Source organism: Saccostrea cucullata, unplaced genomic scaffold (genome assembly GCF_032062105.1).
Source record: "Saccostrea cucullata isolate Sc308-1 unplaced genomic scaffold, CSIRO_AGI_Scuc_v1 ctg13536, whole genome shotgun sequence".
Lineage (NCBI taxonomy): Eukaryota > Metazoa > Mollusca > Bivalvia > Ostreida > Ostreidae > Saccostrea > Saccostrea cuccullata.
Window position 1 is genome coordinate 16 of NW_026920515.1, and position 15876 is coordinate 15891.

Sequence of the window (15876 nt, forward strand, 5' to 3'; positions counted from 1 at the left end):
AAAATGTTTCACATTGAATGTCTACATCTTCACATTGACTGTCTACAGTTTCACATTCACTGTCTACATTTTCACATTGACAGTCTTCACAGAGACTTGTCACCTAACAGACAGTAAACTCACCTGACAGGTACTGACTTGTCACCTAACAGACAATAAACTCACCTGACAGGTGCTGGCCGTCACCTAACAGACAGTAAACTCACCTGACAGGTGCTGGCTGTCACCTAACAAACAGTAAACTCACCTGACAGGTGCTGGCCGTCACCTGACAGACAGTTAACTCACCTGACAGGTGCTGGCTGCCTCACATTGACTGTCTACAGCTTCACAGAGACTTGTCACTTTACTGAGCGTGATCAGACTTGGTAAGAGACTCGGTGAGCACATGTTCATGGCCTGACACACTAGCTGATGTGTGATCTTAGGTAAGCTCCTCAGGCTCTCTACTCCATTCTCTGATTCACTTAATACTTCTTGTAGAACCAAAGCCACGTTGTAGAAAATCTCAGCCGTCTTCTCTGAGGGACCCGAGTCTAGTAGTTTCCTAAGTCACAAACAATCATATCTTAGACAAAAGACTCAAGGGTCTTGATACTATTGTCTCAACTTAAAACTCTGTACATTTTCAAAAAATCTTTTAAATGTTATTAAAACTGATATTCATTTCTCAGTTTTGAAGTTATTAAGATTATTTGTAAGAAGAAGCCCAAATTAAAGACAATTTTAAGAAAGCACAATCAAAATGAATTCTGTAAATTATGATACCATGATTTATATCTTCCGTAAGATTGTCTTTTTACAGTGTTAATGGTAAGAGAATAAGATTTACCAAATATCTTCTCAAAATGTTATCAATAAATATATACATGTAATACAGAGTACTGTATACAGGGTTATTTTCGCCCCATTTATTTTTCGCCCTTCCACACTTGCAAGAAATTTTGCCCAATTTTAAATTCGCCCATTCATAGTTTTATTACAGAAATTATGTGTATTATTTCATTTCGCCCCGTTTTAAATTTGCCCAAATGAGGACAGGGCGAAAGGGGCGAAAATAAACCGGGAACGAAAATTTCCCTGTATACAGTACTATTATTAGAACATACTTGCAGATTCTGAGGACGTCTTTAATTTCTCCTTTTTTAGCAGCCTGCATGATCATCTCCCCTTCCATTTCAATGTTAGACACCTGTAATATCTCTGCCAGTCTGAAACATAAAGCTCCACAGTATTACATAACAGGGCTCTCGATTCTCTAAATCTGGGGCCGATATTCGGCCCCGTTCCCAATGCAAAAAAGGTACCTTTTTTCTCAAAAGAAAGGTGTAAATTTCCCAATTTCCATAGCAAAATATGAATTAAAAAATAAAAGTCCATGAAACTTCATCGCCAAAAAAAAACAACAAACAACACGTTTGCAAATGAAAGTGAAACCGTACCACTATTTTATTAGTTCGCGCCAAATGCATTCGTTATTGTTTTTACAAAAATGTGTACTAACTATGAGTGCAGAGTATCTTGTCATGTAGTTTCGACAAAAAACATCATTTTGGTTTCAAAAAGAGACATTTCATTTAAACATTAGTAAGCTGCACCTAGAAACAATCCCACGCTTCGGCAAGTTCAGTCTCGCGCTGTATTGGTAAGCAAAGTTGTCCATGTGATTGAGGAAATTCGGGACTATGTGACTGGCGACTGCATGTCACCTAGAAGACATAACCGTAATCATCAGCACTCAAAGATAGTAATAACAAATACTTTCATAAATACTATAGCCTACGTATCCATGTTTGTTCTGTTAAACTGTTTATTAAAAACCAGAGTTAAATTGATGACAAAATGCTTGAAAAGCGAAATTTGAGGATTTTTAAAAATGAATTTTGGTTAATATCCAATTTTTCCCAAAATGACGATAATTTTCCCAATTTGAACGGCCCCGGCCCCAGTCCCAAAAAGTGGTGTGAGAGCCCTGCATAACTCTACATTTTATATTTCTTGCATTATAAATTACAAACTGTAACCTAGTGTTTCCTTGTCCTGAATGCCACTGGGGTTATCAGATTAGATATGCTGACATTTGTTTCTCTTACAATGTAGCACAATACACACCTGTAAGCCTCAGTCCAATTTCTGTTCTCATGAAAAATAGTTTGTGTATTTTTTCTAAAAAATTTAATTTATAAATGCAGTAAAAAAAATACTAGTACATGACATTCAAGAATGCCAGAAATGAATTTGTGGCTTAGGGAATTACCTTTTTGAAGAAGTCCCCCATGTAAGTATGCAGGGTTTTCCTTCTTATGTCTGATTTAACATACTGGTCCAGTGTTAGATAAATGGAAAATTCTTTCTGAAATATGAATATACAAACTGGATTTTAACATTTTGACATTGTCACAATGAAAAACAGTTCTGTATGCTGATAATTTCACCTTGTTTCTAAATATTTCTCTAAAACCATCAATGTCATACAATATTTTAAACAAAAGGAAAGCAACAAATAGGTACACATGTAAGTTCTGTATTGTTTATTAAAACATGCCTTCAATTATGATAGAAAGATAGAACTACATGTACATATTATACCGTAAATCTGGAAATTTTTACGTCGATTTTATTTTACAAATTCGGGTCAAAACGGTGTTAAATAATTTGTACGTTTCAAAATTTTGCGAATTACCACTGCTTTGTTTACATTTTCTTATTGGTAATTTATTTTTAAGAAAAACATTTTTGCGAATGCAATGAACTCGCAAATTTGCTAAAAATTTATCTACAGCAAAAATTTCCAGATTTACGGTATGAGTTAACAAAAAGGCAGTTTCAATTTGTATAAAGATATTTTGACAAATTGTCAGCTTCCTTACATAATAGAAAGCTGTATAAACAGCCTACTAGACAGTGAATGTATAGAAGAAAACATACCAGCAATGCATGGACATTTTTCACATTAAACAGTAAGAACTCTAAATCCTCAACTTCAAATTGATCTGAAAAAAAAAGAACAAATATATTATAATCAAAATCTTTTATTCTTAATGGATTGATTATTTTTCCCATTTTGTATTTTAAAAAGTGGACATAAGATATAGACCTGGAATTCTGCTGATAATGAATTTGATCAGGTAAATGCCAGCCTCACACAACAGCCATTTTCTGATGAAGCACACCTGAAATAAATATTTATATAAGGCTACATAAAACTGAAATTAAAGTTCTAGGGCCAACACACTTCTGCTTTGTGGTATCCTCATTTCAGTTTTTATAGTAATTTAGCCTAATCAAAAATTTAAATTAAAGATTTAAATTAAAATTTTGCTAAAATTTACAAATGGTTTTCCACCACAGCTAGAACTTACATTTTTATCAAAGATGACTGGATCTTTCAGGTGAACAATGACGAATCCTATCAGGTGACGACAGCAGGTCAAGGTCATGTGGGCGGGGCACTGTCTCAGCAGCTCCATACACTCGTATAACTGTCAACAGAAAACAAACATATCATAATGATCTCATGAAATATTTAAATAAGCAAGAGACCCTAGGGCCTTCATGGTCACCGAGTACAACAATTTAGAGGATCATAAAATAAACCCACTATTTCCATAAAGACACAATTTGGAAGAGGTACACTCATCATCATATCTATGCAATTAGTTAAAGATTTTCAAAGAATCCACACATTTTTACTATATTGTCAATCTCTCCCCCTATCCCCACTCCCAAGAAACACCAGAAACCCTGGGAAACTAATTTTTAAAATTTTGTAAATGTACCCTTGCTCAACAAAACTAAACTCTTGTTTCTTAACTTTATAATCAGGGGTAGAGAAAAATATTTTGAAAGAAATTGTGCATTTTTCATCTTATAAGCAATAACACCCCCTCCTTTTTCATCAGAATCCTTGACCCTGGATTCATGATTTCCAAATTTTGAAAGAGGCATTCTTGCTTATCATAATTATGCACTTCCTTTGTTCAAATAATAACCAGGGGCAGAGAAGATTTTCAAAGAGTATATTACTATATAATCAATACAGCCCCACTCTTACACCAGAACCCCTGACCCAGGGGCTATGAAAATCACATTTTTGGAAGAGGCAGACATTACTATGAACTTCCTCACACTAGCACTAAAACTCCTGACCCTGGGGGCCATGAATTTCACAATTTTGGTAGAAGGCTCAATCATAACCCCAACTTAATCCTTGAATCTTTATTACAATGGAATATCTTTCCTTATACAGTAACACTATTAATTCAACATAGCTTATGTCTGTTGCTCTTTAAAAGATTCTTTTTTTCTTTTTATATCCCCCCACTATATTTCTATGTAAAAATATGACTCAATTCCTCTTCTGGCATCATACTTGCTAAAATGCTGTAACAGTTACTTTAAATTATTATTTGTGGTCCAGCAATTTTAGAGGAGAACATATAATTATAAGAGTTCAATAACTGTTTTTAAGATTCCATTCTGTCTTCTTTTTTTTCAAAACTGAACTGCACCTCAGATTCCTTTGGTTGTTAAAGGAAAATAATTTTAAAAAATCATTCAGTTTACATATAAAAATGACATGAAGTTATCTACATAACCCCTACATTTCAAGCAGTTGTTGAAGGTATTTAAATCCCCTGCTAACCAAGAAGTATAAACACCTGACAGGTAGATAACACAGGTGTGTCACATGATCAGAGTATATACAGATAGACTGCACTGGGAGATCGATCAAGGACAGACGCCATTACTGAAGTCAGGTAGGAAACTCTTGTAGTATTTCTATGCATTACAGCTGAGAGTCATTGAAAATTCAGTAGTACAGTCTTTAACTATGGGAACAAAATTTAATTCCCAAGATTCAATCAACATTGTACATGTAATATAATGAATATTTACATGTGTATTTACCGACTTTCTCTATCAAACTGTGTTGCTGCAGTAAAAATAAATAAATGTTGGACTCCAACTCAGTCAATAGATGTATAATCATTTTTGTTAAATTTTTAATGCTTCAGTCACAAAACCTAATGATGGACCCCCGTACCAGTGCCCAGGATGTGATGCGATGTGACCTGTGTGAGACCGCTGTGGTACAGATGCACTGTGATACATGTCTTGTCAACCTGTGTAAGGCCTGTGTGGGAGAACACTTTTCTGCTGATCTCTCAAAACCTCATAAAATTGTTGACTTCAAAGACAGGAAATCCACTCCCCTCCATCCTAAATGTAAGTCCCACGACAAGGAACAATGTGAAATGTACTGTAAACAGTGTGACATTCCTGTCTGCATCAGCTGCCTTGAATCTAATCAACATTTAGGTCATGAATTATCTAAAATCTTGCGAGTTCTGGACGAAATAAAGGAAGTGATTACAAAAGAAAGAAATGAATTAAATGATAAAATTTATCCCACCTACCAGGACATTGCCTCTGATGTACAAAACAGAATGAGTCAGTTAGAAAAGGAATATAGAGATCTCTCAACAGCCATAACAAAACATGGAGAGGACTGGCACAGAGAAATTGACAAACTTGTCAAGAAACTTAAAGCTAAAGTTGATGAGATGAAAAACACACAGTTACAAACTCTACAGAAACATCTGGATGAAATAAACAAGACAATGTCTGACATCAAGGATGAAATCAATTCAATGGAAACTGTAATAGACAACAATGACATGTCAAAACTGTTCAGTGTCACATCCCAAGTGAAAAGATACAGAAATCTTCCTGACAAAGTCATTCCATTTTTACCTAAATTCATTCCAGGAAATATCAAAAGCAAAGAACTTGGTAAAATGTTTGGAGTCTTGTCATCAAGTTCTTTAACATCAGATAAACATGGCTACAACATGAAGACAACACAGAAATCACCAGAAGCTGGATCCTCTCCTCCAGTCAAACAACTGCTTGATGAACCAAAGACTGTCACCACCATAGACACTGGGTATGATAGACTTTACAATGTGGCCTGTCTGAGTGATGTAGAAATCTGGACAAGTGGATCTGACAGCATCATGAAACTCTACAGCATCAATCAGGGATCACTACTCAAGTCAATCACAACCAAGTCAGGGAAAATACCATATGACATAGCAGTGACAAAAAGTGGAGATCTAGTTTATACTAATTACTTTGTCAGTGATAGAACTGTGAACATTGTGAAGAATGAGAAGATAGAGGAGGTGATCAGACTACAGAACTGGAAACCTAAAGGTGTCTGTAGTACCTCCTCTGGTGACCTCCTGGTTATCATGAACAGTGATGATAACAAACAAACAAAAGTTGTCCGTTACTCTGGCTCCACAGAGAAACAAACCATTCAGTTTGATGATAAAGGTAAACCTCTCTATTCACCTAGTTCTCTTTATCTAAGATACATTACTGAGAACAGGAACCTGGATATCTGTGTGTCTGATAGTGACGCTAAAGCAGTAGTGGTGGTCAGTCTGGCCGGGAAACTGAGATTCAGGTACACTGGACATACTCCTGCTCCAAAGAACAAACCATTCTATCCACAAGGAATCGCCACAGACAGTCAGAGTCACATCCTTACAGCTGATATTGACAATGATTGTGTCCACATCATAGACCAGGATGGACAGTTCCTCTGTTACATAGACTGTGGACTGAGTTATCCCTTGGGACTGTGTACAGATACAAATGACAATCTGTTTGTTGCTCAATTGGAAAATAAACAAGTGAAGAAAATCAAATATATGTAGATCTATCTGCAGTGATTTACATTATTGTGTTGTAGAATTAGAGGTATGTAATATACATGTAACTGATTTATCAGTATGGTTTAACTATGGAATCTTGTAATAATATATATATCAGTCTTATTATCAAATAATATCTTTTACCATTAAAAAATAATGGATATCCATTGAAAATAAGTTAAGCTTTGATGTGTTTTATAATGTATGCTTCTGAAAACGGTTTGTTTTGCTCAATATAGGCTGTACTATAAAAAAAAACATAAGGTTTTAGGATATTTCTCCATACACAAAGCACTATCTAAGAATTTTTTTAAAACTGCCAAAATAATTCAAACCCAATTTGAAAGAATCTTTTCTTCTAAATTTTAAAGTTGCGAAATAAATTTGACAAGATTTCCAATGCATTATTTGAGGAAAACTTTTTCATAGTGGCTATATTTTTTTTCACACAAAAATATTTTTTCCAGCAATTATATCTAAGATATACCCAAAAGTTTTATTTATCATATTTTATCCAATATATTACCTAATTTTTCATATCATTTAATGAACTTGCACAGGGAAATCATCAAATGTTAGACAGTAATCACTTTGTAATCTTGCCTTGTTTTTGTGAATCAGATGTCTACACTTGAAGAGATAGATTTCCTGTTGGTACTCGGTGTTACCATAGGCCTCCATTACACTCAGGGCATCCTGTACACAGTTGGGCTTGTCTTGGACCAGGATGTACTTTATTAGGTCCTACAAATAGAGATGTTTTGATGTTGATGTGTGCTGTATGTATGTAACAGGGATTTATCTAGCTATTTTGTTTTACTACCGTTTTATATGTAAAGGGGAAAAATGAGAGCCGCAGGCTCGATCTGAGCGCCAGAGGCGCGAGAATTCTAGGGGGGTCCGGGGGCATGCCCCCCCCGGAAAATTTTTAAATAAATGGAGCAAAATCCTGCATTCTTAGAGCTTCTGAGGGTCATTTGTAGACCTTTACAAAGGCCACAAAAACTTCACTTTTGAGACAAAATATTAAATAACAAACAAAAAAAAAAAATTAACTAGGTCAGTACTTTATTTAATTTTTTCTCGATATCTATCACAAATCAATTCTGTTTTTCATGTTTCACTACTAACATTGTTTTTGTTGTTACTCCATTCTTCTGATTTATAGTGATTTAAGCTCCGTCTTACTCATCTACACTTTTCTCAACTCTGCAATCGCATACGTATATTTTGACATCATGGACATGGCACATGTTTACCGATCAATATCAAATGGAAGCTTGAATAATCTACTCTCTCTTTCAAAAGCGTTCGAATGACTAGGATGGTGAGTTAGGATATGCTGTTAAACTTCAATCGGACAAAAACGGAAATTTTCAGTACGATGTTTTAAATATTCTCCGTTTAATCGGAGAATTTTCTATCTGAAAAAGGGGAATTTTTCACCTTTTTCAAGAGGGGAAAGGTACCGTTTACCGGTAGTAAAAACAGCCTTGATAAATCCCTGTGTAAATAATGGTCATACAAATAGATCTACTTTTAAAAACCTGTAAATAATTATCTAGAAACATATGCTTTGTCTGAAGATTCTGTCTATGCTTGTGTGTACTGTTTGTATGTGATTAGATAAAAGTAACACGTTATAAAAAAAGTGACTCCTATCAAGCTACGAACCCCGTTTTCACTTAGATCCGACACTAATTTAGTGTTTCGGCGGTGTGATAACAGGCCAAATAATAAATAAATATTCTAAATAACTAATTATAATTAGTTATACAAGTAGAGCTTTTTAAAAAAGCTTCCCGTCTTTAGCAACAATCTTAAACAGTTAACTAATTACACCTATCAGGCCGTATAATTCTTTTCAATTTTGTATTTCTACATGAGCTTTTTACTGGCATTAGCTCTACCATGGTTGTCGCTCGGTCATCTCCGTAAACTTGGATTGGCCGAGAGCTTTCGGCAAACCTCGGCTGATTCCATTCCCTTCTTCAAACAAGAAAGGGGAAAAGAATAATAACAAATTGTAAGGCCTGCAAGCTTTAAAAATCAAATTTTATTTATAATGAAATTAAAGAGACCTTTTTATTTATTGCTATAAAAAAATACCATGTTATTAAGAATTAATTACTGCTGATTTTGCTGTTCGTTTTGTCATCTTTATAAGATTTAAAATCTTGCAAAATTGTTAAGTCGTACGAAAATTAGATCATCAGAAAGTTATCTCCCTTGCCTTGAACAGCATTTCAACCAATGAAATAATTGAAAATTTTCTCATCATGCAATTTTTACCAATCACAAAAGAGAGGAAGTGCATAGTCCGGAGACTGTAAAAAACTTCAACTATACTATACCGTCTTCCAAGGAAGACGGTAATAAGTCCGCCATCATCAGGAATCCACTTATATATGTAAATCAAATATTGTTTATTTATTTTATTTGATTTATTGTATACCGGTAAGTTTTTTCAATCGTAGAACCGGTCAGGGAATTTCCCAAGGTCATGCTATGTTTATTTATATTATAAACATAGATGGAAGTTGTTTGCAGAAATATGCAGGTATGTTACAATAAGTTAATATATCAGTGAATGATCTGGTTTATTACATTGTAATTGACCAGTAAGTGATGGTTTTTTTTAAAAAACATTCATTTCAGTTTGGAACTAGTTAGGAGATCTCCTAAATTTTTATGTTTTTTATAATCTATAAATGGTTTGTCTTTGAATATTTCTTTGAGATTGGGTTCTCTAGTGTGCCAGTATTTCAGTAATTTCTTTTTGATATTACAAATGGCTGGGTAATATTTTGTAACCATGACTAATGGTATATCAGAGTTACTATTAACTTTCTTTTTCCGATTTAAATGGTCTGACACTTTTGTAATTTTCCAGAACATTGTTCATTGAGTTATTTATCTCATTTTCACTGTATCCTCTTTTCAACAGAGAAATTTTGAACTTTTCGACAGCATTGTAAAATATTTTAGAATCGCTTGTATTGCGTAAATAACGAATGACTTCGCTTTTTATAATGCCCTTGAAAACTGAAGGGCTATGTGCACTATTGCGCTCCAGATACTGGAAGTATTAGTAGGTTTGATGAAAGTTTTAACATCAAGAATCCCTTCTGATTCAAACCTTTCTCCCTTAAATAGGGAGATGTCAAGGAAGTTCATTTCTTTGTCAGAAATTTCGTATGTGAATTTTAACAGAGGATGATGCGAATTTGCTATTTGGAAAAATTGATGAATTTCATCTATTTTCCCTTGATAGATTATAAATCCATCATCTCGATATCGACCGTGATAAACAATATTTTGTTCAAATGGAAATTTGTTTAGAATTTCTGAAGTGACTTCATACATTCTGATGTCGCACACTTCAGGACTGCATTTTGAACCCATTGCGCAGCCTATAATTTGTTTATATTTCTTAGAATTAAATTCAAAGACATTATTCTCTAATATTGTTTGTAATAACCACAGAAGATCTTCTGTAGGTGGTGAAGGAATTTTGAATTCTCCTTTGTTGTATTTAGAGTATGCTTCACTGACAGCTGTGAGTAATTCATTGAACTGCATATTTGTATACAGGGATGTAACATCATAACTGACCATTATGCATTCAGCATGAGGTCTAAGTTTTTCTATTTTTACAATGAAATCAGAGCTATCTCTGATGTAAGTGGATTGTGTTTTGACTATTGGTATTAGGAAGTAATCAACGTATTGGCTGATTCGTTCCGTTACCGACCCGCATTGCGAGATAATAGGTCGTGCTGGGCAAATGATTTCATGATTGCAGTGGCCTTGTTCCTTGATTAGATCAAACATCGTCTGATCTAATTTGTGAAGTTTAGGTAGTAAGTATAATCTACCTATTCGTGGATGCGTAAAGTCCATTAAAAATCTATATGTAACTTTATCCACATACCCATTTGCTTTAAGTTCATTGATTTTATTTTCAATATTCCTTTGGAGTAATGACAAATCAAAATTGTCAATTATTTTGTAATATTTAGTGTTCAGTTGGCGATCGCCTTCCTTTATATAATCGTGTTTGTTCATAACAACACATATGTTGTATTTGTCAGCCTTTTTAATTACAATATCGTTGCGATTTCGTAATTGGTTGAGCGCTCTTCTCTCAAGTTGAGATAAATTATGTGAGCATTTTTTTATTTGAATTGAGGAAAGTTCAAGTTTAGTTTTATCGATATAGGTTTCAAGTGCACCTATAATCTTTGGTGGTTCATATCCACTCTTAGTATAGAAAGGATGAATTTCATCGTCATTAGTCTTGAAATTGAACTTACATCTCATTTTACGTGCGAGTTCATCAAAATCTTTCAGTAAGTCGTTTTTAGCGACTTTGGTCGAAGGTGTAGGGATGAATTTCATCCCTTTTGCTAACAATAAGTATTCATTATCTGTTAACTTGCTTTTAGTCAGATTGAATACATGTTCTCTTGCATTAAGATCATTTGAGGAAAACTTTCTATTTCTGCGGGCTTTGTGATTTATTGCCCTGATGAATCGTTTTCTTCTTTTTATTTTTCGATCGAAACGACGTGCCATTCTATAAGCTGTGTATTTGGAAATGTGAGCATACCTTCGCACGTGGTAAAACCAACGACAGCGCATGCGTTCAAATCTTTTTTGCATCAATAGAATAATCCAGATGTATTTAAGTTGAATTAAGCAATATGAAAGTTGGAGACACAATTGCATAACCAAAAGGCATATAGATAATATTGTAAAAATCCAAAGGAAATGAATATTTTATTCAATGATAATCCACAGAACATAATTTGTCACAAAATATTATCATAAGTGAATGACACTTTGAAGAAATGAATTATTCCCATTGGGATTAGTTCGTTTGCGTTAAGAGTGATACACTCAAATTCAAAGTGGACAATAGAGTCACTTTAGGATCAACAGTTCAGTCTCGCATGAGTGATACACTCAAAGTTTAATAAAATGTGAGTAGACACTATAGTCACTTAGTAGGCGAAAATTTTCGGCCTTTATGTCCTCTGCCTTTGCCTCCTTTATTTGAGGAACCGGTACTGGGTTTGTGTTTTACATCAGCCCCCTGTCTTTGTTTGGTCCTGATCGAGGTACAGAATTGTAACAGCTCTGTTGAACTTTTCCCTTACTCGCATTCATCCGAGTGTTGAGTCCTTTTTCGGGCTAAACCCGAGGAGGAAGTGGTTGTTCCTATTTTTCTGAATGCCTCCTGTCTGATTTCTCTTAATTCATCATTTGTCATTGCAATTTTTTCCTCCATGAATTTGATGGAATCTTGCATGAATTCCTTTTCAGAGAATCAGATTTTTCCTTTCACAGAGATTGGAACAAATTATCAATGTCCTTATCTCCAAGATTAGGATGACAGGTAACATTCCACTTCATGAAAGGTGGTAATGTGTTATTTTTCATGGCAAAATAAATTCCCTCTCGGGCACAGGCCAGCTGGTGTCGTGTTTTCAGTTTTTCACTGAAATTATCACAAGCAATGGACACAGTATCACTATCAGTAAATTTGTCCGATTTGACATCGGTTGAATCAAGATCTGTGAGATTCAATCCATAGTCGAACTGGTCTTCTTCAAGCTCATTTTGCATATTTGCAAATAGTTCTTGATTACTTGGTATATCAATATTATCACACACACATCCATTTTGATGTGTTGTTTTTTAGAGAGTGACAATCTGTTCATACTGAAATCAGTGTGATAATGACCAACTTTTGGGTGGTCAGAACGGCAAAAGGGTGTGAATTCTGTATTCTTGCCGAAACAAATCAATTAGATTAGATCAAATGAAAGGAAGTTCGGATCGCAGGCAAAGTCGGCGATTCACGAGCAGTTCGAGTCATTCGGACATTGTCCAGACGTAACATGTTATAAAAAAGTGACTCCCATCAAGCCACGAACCCCGTTTTCACTTAGATCCAATTTCAAAGAAAGTGACTCTCATCAGCCACGTACCTCAAATCACTTGACTCGACACTAATCTAGTGTTTCGGCAGTGTGATATATACGAGGTTTAAGATTTTGATAGTATATTAATTAGCTGCAAATCCGCCATCATCAGGAGCCTATTTGCACATCTGTTATACAGATTATTAAATTAGTTAGGAGAGGAGCATATTACTCAGATTTTTAATGTGTTTAATGACACAATAGGTTTTTCTTGGAGGATTGTACTGCAATCCTTATATTCTTTTTGTTGAATATGCTGGTATTTTAATAATTTTATACATCGTTTTTATTAGCGAATATTGCATACAGAATGGGGTACCTGACTTAGAACCCATCGCATATTCAATTATTTGTTTGTATATATTTGAAAATTCAAATATATTAAATCTGAGTAAATAAATTTGGTCTGTTGTGGGCTCGGCTTAGACTGAGAATTTCCCTAAAAGCCGTATCAACAGCAGCCATAAGCTTCTCCAATTGCACATTTGTGTAAAGTGATGTTACATCACAGCTGACCAGCAAGTTCTCGTTGTGTGGTCGCAGAAGTTCATTCTTCAATGTAAAGTCTGAGATATCCATAAAATGTGTGCTTATATTATGCATGCACAATAAATGATTAAAATAATAATCAATATAAATGACTACATTTAAGTAAGTGCCTTTTTGAAATGTAATAGGCCTTCTTAGAATTATTATCTACTCCATAAAATATACAAAAAGTAATTGATGCTGCAAATTATCTTTATTTCTCAAGAAGGCCTATTACATTTCAAAAAGGCACTTACTTAAATGTAGTCATTTATATTGATTATAATTTTAATCATTTATTGTGCATGCATAATATAAGCACACATTTTATGGATATCTCAGACTTCACATTGAAGAACACCCTTTGCGACCACACAACGAGAACTTGCTGGTCAGCTGTGATGTAACATCACTTTACACAAATGTGCAATTGGAGAAGCTTAAAATATGGCTGCTTTTGAAACGGCTTTTAGGGAAATTCTAAGCTTCTAAGCCGAGCCCACAACAGACCAAATTTATTTACTCAGAGACAATATATTTGAATTTTCAAATATATACAAACAAATAATTGAATATGCGATGGGTTCTAAGTCAATACCCCATTCTGTATGCAATATTCGCTAATAAAAACGATGTATAAAATTATTAAAATACCAGCATATTCAACAAAAGAATATAAGGATTGCAGTACAATCCTCCAAGAAAAACCTATTGTGTCATTAAACACAATAAAAATCTGAGTAACATGCTCTTCTCCTAAATAATTTGATGATCTGTATAACAGGTGTGCAAATAGGCTCCTGATGATGGCGGATTTGCAGCTAATTAATAAACTATCAAAATCTTAAACCCCATATATATCACACCGCCGAAACACGAGATTAGTGTCGAGTCAAGTGATTTGAGGTACGTGGCTGATGAGAGTCACTTTCTTTGAAACTGATATGAGGGACAATGTCCCAATGGCTCATTCCCGAGAATCGCCGACTTTGTCTGCGATCCGTACTTTCTGTCATTTGATCTCACTTATTCTCTTGTTTCGGTGTTGTCATACTATTAATTCAGGATTTATACTATGTATAAATTAAAACTGGTCCGCAAGAGGAAAAATGCACATTTGGCATTTTAAATTAAGACAAACTGATCTAAGGATGATTAAAACCTTGCACCAGCTGGTTCACCCACGCATCAAGAGGACGGAATTTCCGTCGTATAAGAATGCAGCAAACCCAAAACGTATACGGAATTGTGACTGGGTGACTGTATTAATCATTTTATATTAACAAAAATGTGTTTTCGGATTATATTTTGATTTGGAGTAATGAAACAGGTATCTATGCTTGTATTTTATCACTCGCTAATTAAGTTCCAATCACTCTGATTTGTCAAGTACGAATGGAGATTTGAATCATGTGATTTTCCACGTGCGCTGGTTCTAAAACTACAAGTACATTCACAACAGAATGATACGCAGTTCCGATCGGAACGCTATATGCTAAAGCGCAAATCGCGCAAGGCTTAAGAATCACAAAGCCAATTAACAAAGAGAGCATAGAACAATAGTTCTCTTAGCTCGTGAGCTTGTATCTAATTTTCACATCGGACATATTGTCTGATACTGAAAAATAATTTTTGACGAGAGGGCCCTCTCCAAAGTCACAACATGCAAGAAATATACTCATTCGTTTATCAATGAGTTTGCTGAAAAGTTGAAAATAGATACTTGTCTCTTGATCCTAATGAGAACATTGCGATGCCTCTTTCTCGCTTTAAAAGCAGTTGAATTTGAACCAGATTTATAATGACTCCATATATTACGTACCTTGACAATACAAAACTTATGAGTTGTCATCACTGGAAGTCGGAGAGAAATTTGAAATCTCAGATTTGCTTTATAAAAAGCATTGATGGAACTTAATAAAAACAAAAATTTCATCTCATAAAAGCTGACTAAATGATGTCACTGAATGAAACACAGTAAAGAGTCGTATGAACGGCACTTAAATTCAAAATATAACTGCTGAATTTAGTATCCCAAATCAAAACATCTTGATGAACACATGGCTGAAATGAAAGCAAAGGGTGTCCTTGACTATATTACTTATAGCTTTCTGCAATTAGCAGATAACACGAGGACGGAGAGATTAAATCTACTCCATAAAATATACAAAAAGTAATTGATGCTGCAAATTACCTTTATTTCTCAAGAAGGCCTCTTACATTTCAAAAAGGCACTTACTTAAATGAAGTCATTTTTATTGATTATAATTTTAATCATTTATTGTGCATGCATAATATAAGCACACATTTTATGGATATCTCAGACTTCACATTGAAGAATCAACTTCTGCGACCACACAACGAGAATGCTTGCTGGTCAGCTGTGATGTAACATCACTTTACACAAATGTGCAATTGGAGAAGCTTATGGCTGCTGTTGATACGGCTTTTAGGGAAATTCTCAGTTTAAGCCGAGCCCGCAACAGACCAAATTTATTTACTCAGATTTAATATATTTGAATTTGCAAATATATACAAACAAATAATTGAATATGCGATGGGTTCTAAGCCAGGAACCCCATTCTGTATGCGATATTCGCTAATAAAATCGATGTATAAAATTATTAAAATAC

At 34.5% G+C, this 15876-nt stretch overlaps 2 protein-coding genes across 2 annotated transcripts; one reads left to right on the forward strand and one right to left on the reverse strand.

Annotated features, from left to right (window-relative positions):
* Positions 1 to 288: 288 nt before the first annotated feature.
* Positions 289 to 4194, reverse strand: LOC134250088 (kinetochore-associated protein 1-like; the record flags this gene model as incomplete). The annotated part of the gene is made up of 8 exons (XM_062732442.1): positions 4114 to 4194; positions 3363 to 3482; positions 3098 to 3173; positions 2929 to 2993; positions 2258 to 2353; positions 2113 to 2138; positions 1110 to 1211; positions 289 to 547 (listed from the first exon to the last, which is right to left on the reverse strand). Coding segments are annotated over exons 1-8 (825 nt in total), but the record flags the coding sequence as incomplete, so codon positions are not given.
* Positions 4195 to 4722: 528 nt separating this feature from the next.
* On the forward strand, positions 4723 to 7508 carry LOC134250079 (E3 ubiquitin-protein ligase TRIM71-like). Its single transcript, XM_062732432.1, has 2 exons — positions 4723 to 4760; positions 5019 to 7508. Exon 2 carries the CDS (start codon positions 5031 to 5033, stop codon positions 6726 to 6728), a length of 1698 nt encoding a protein of 565 aa, XP_062588416.1. The 5' UTR covers positions 4723 to 4760; positions 5019 to 5030; the 3' UTR covers positions 6729 to 7508.
* Positions 7509 to 15876: the final 8368 nt, after the last annotated feature.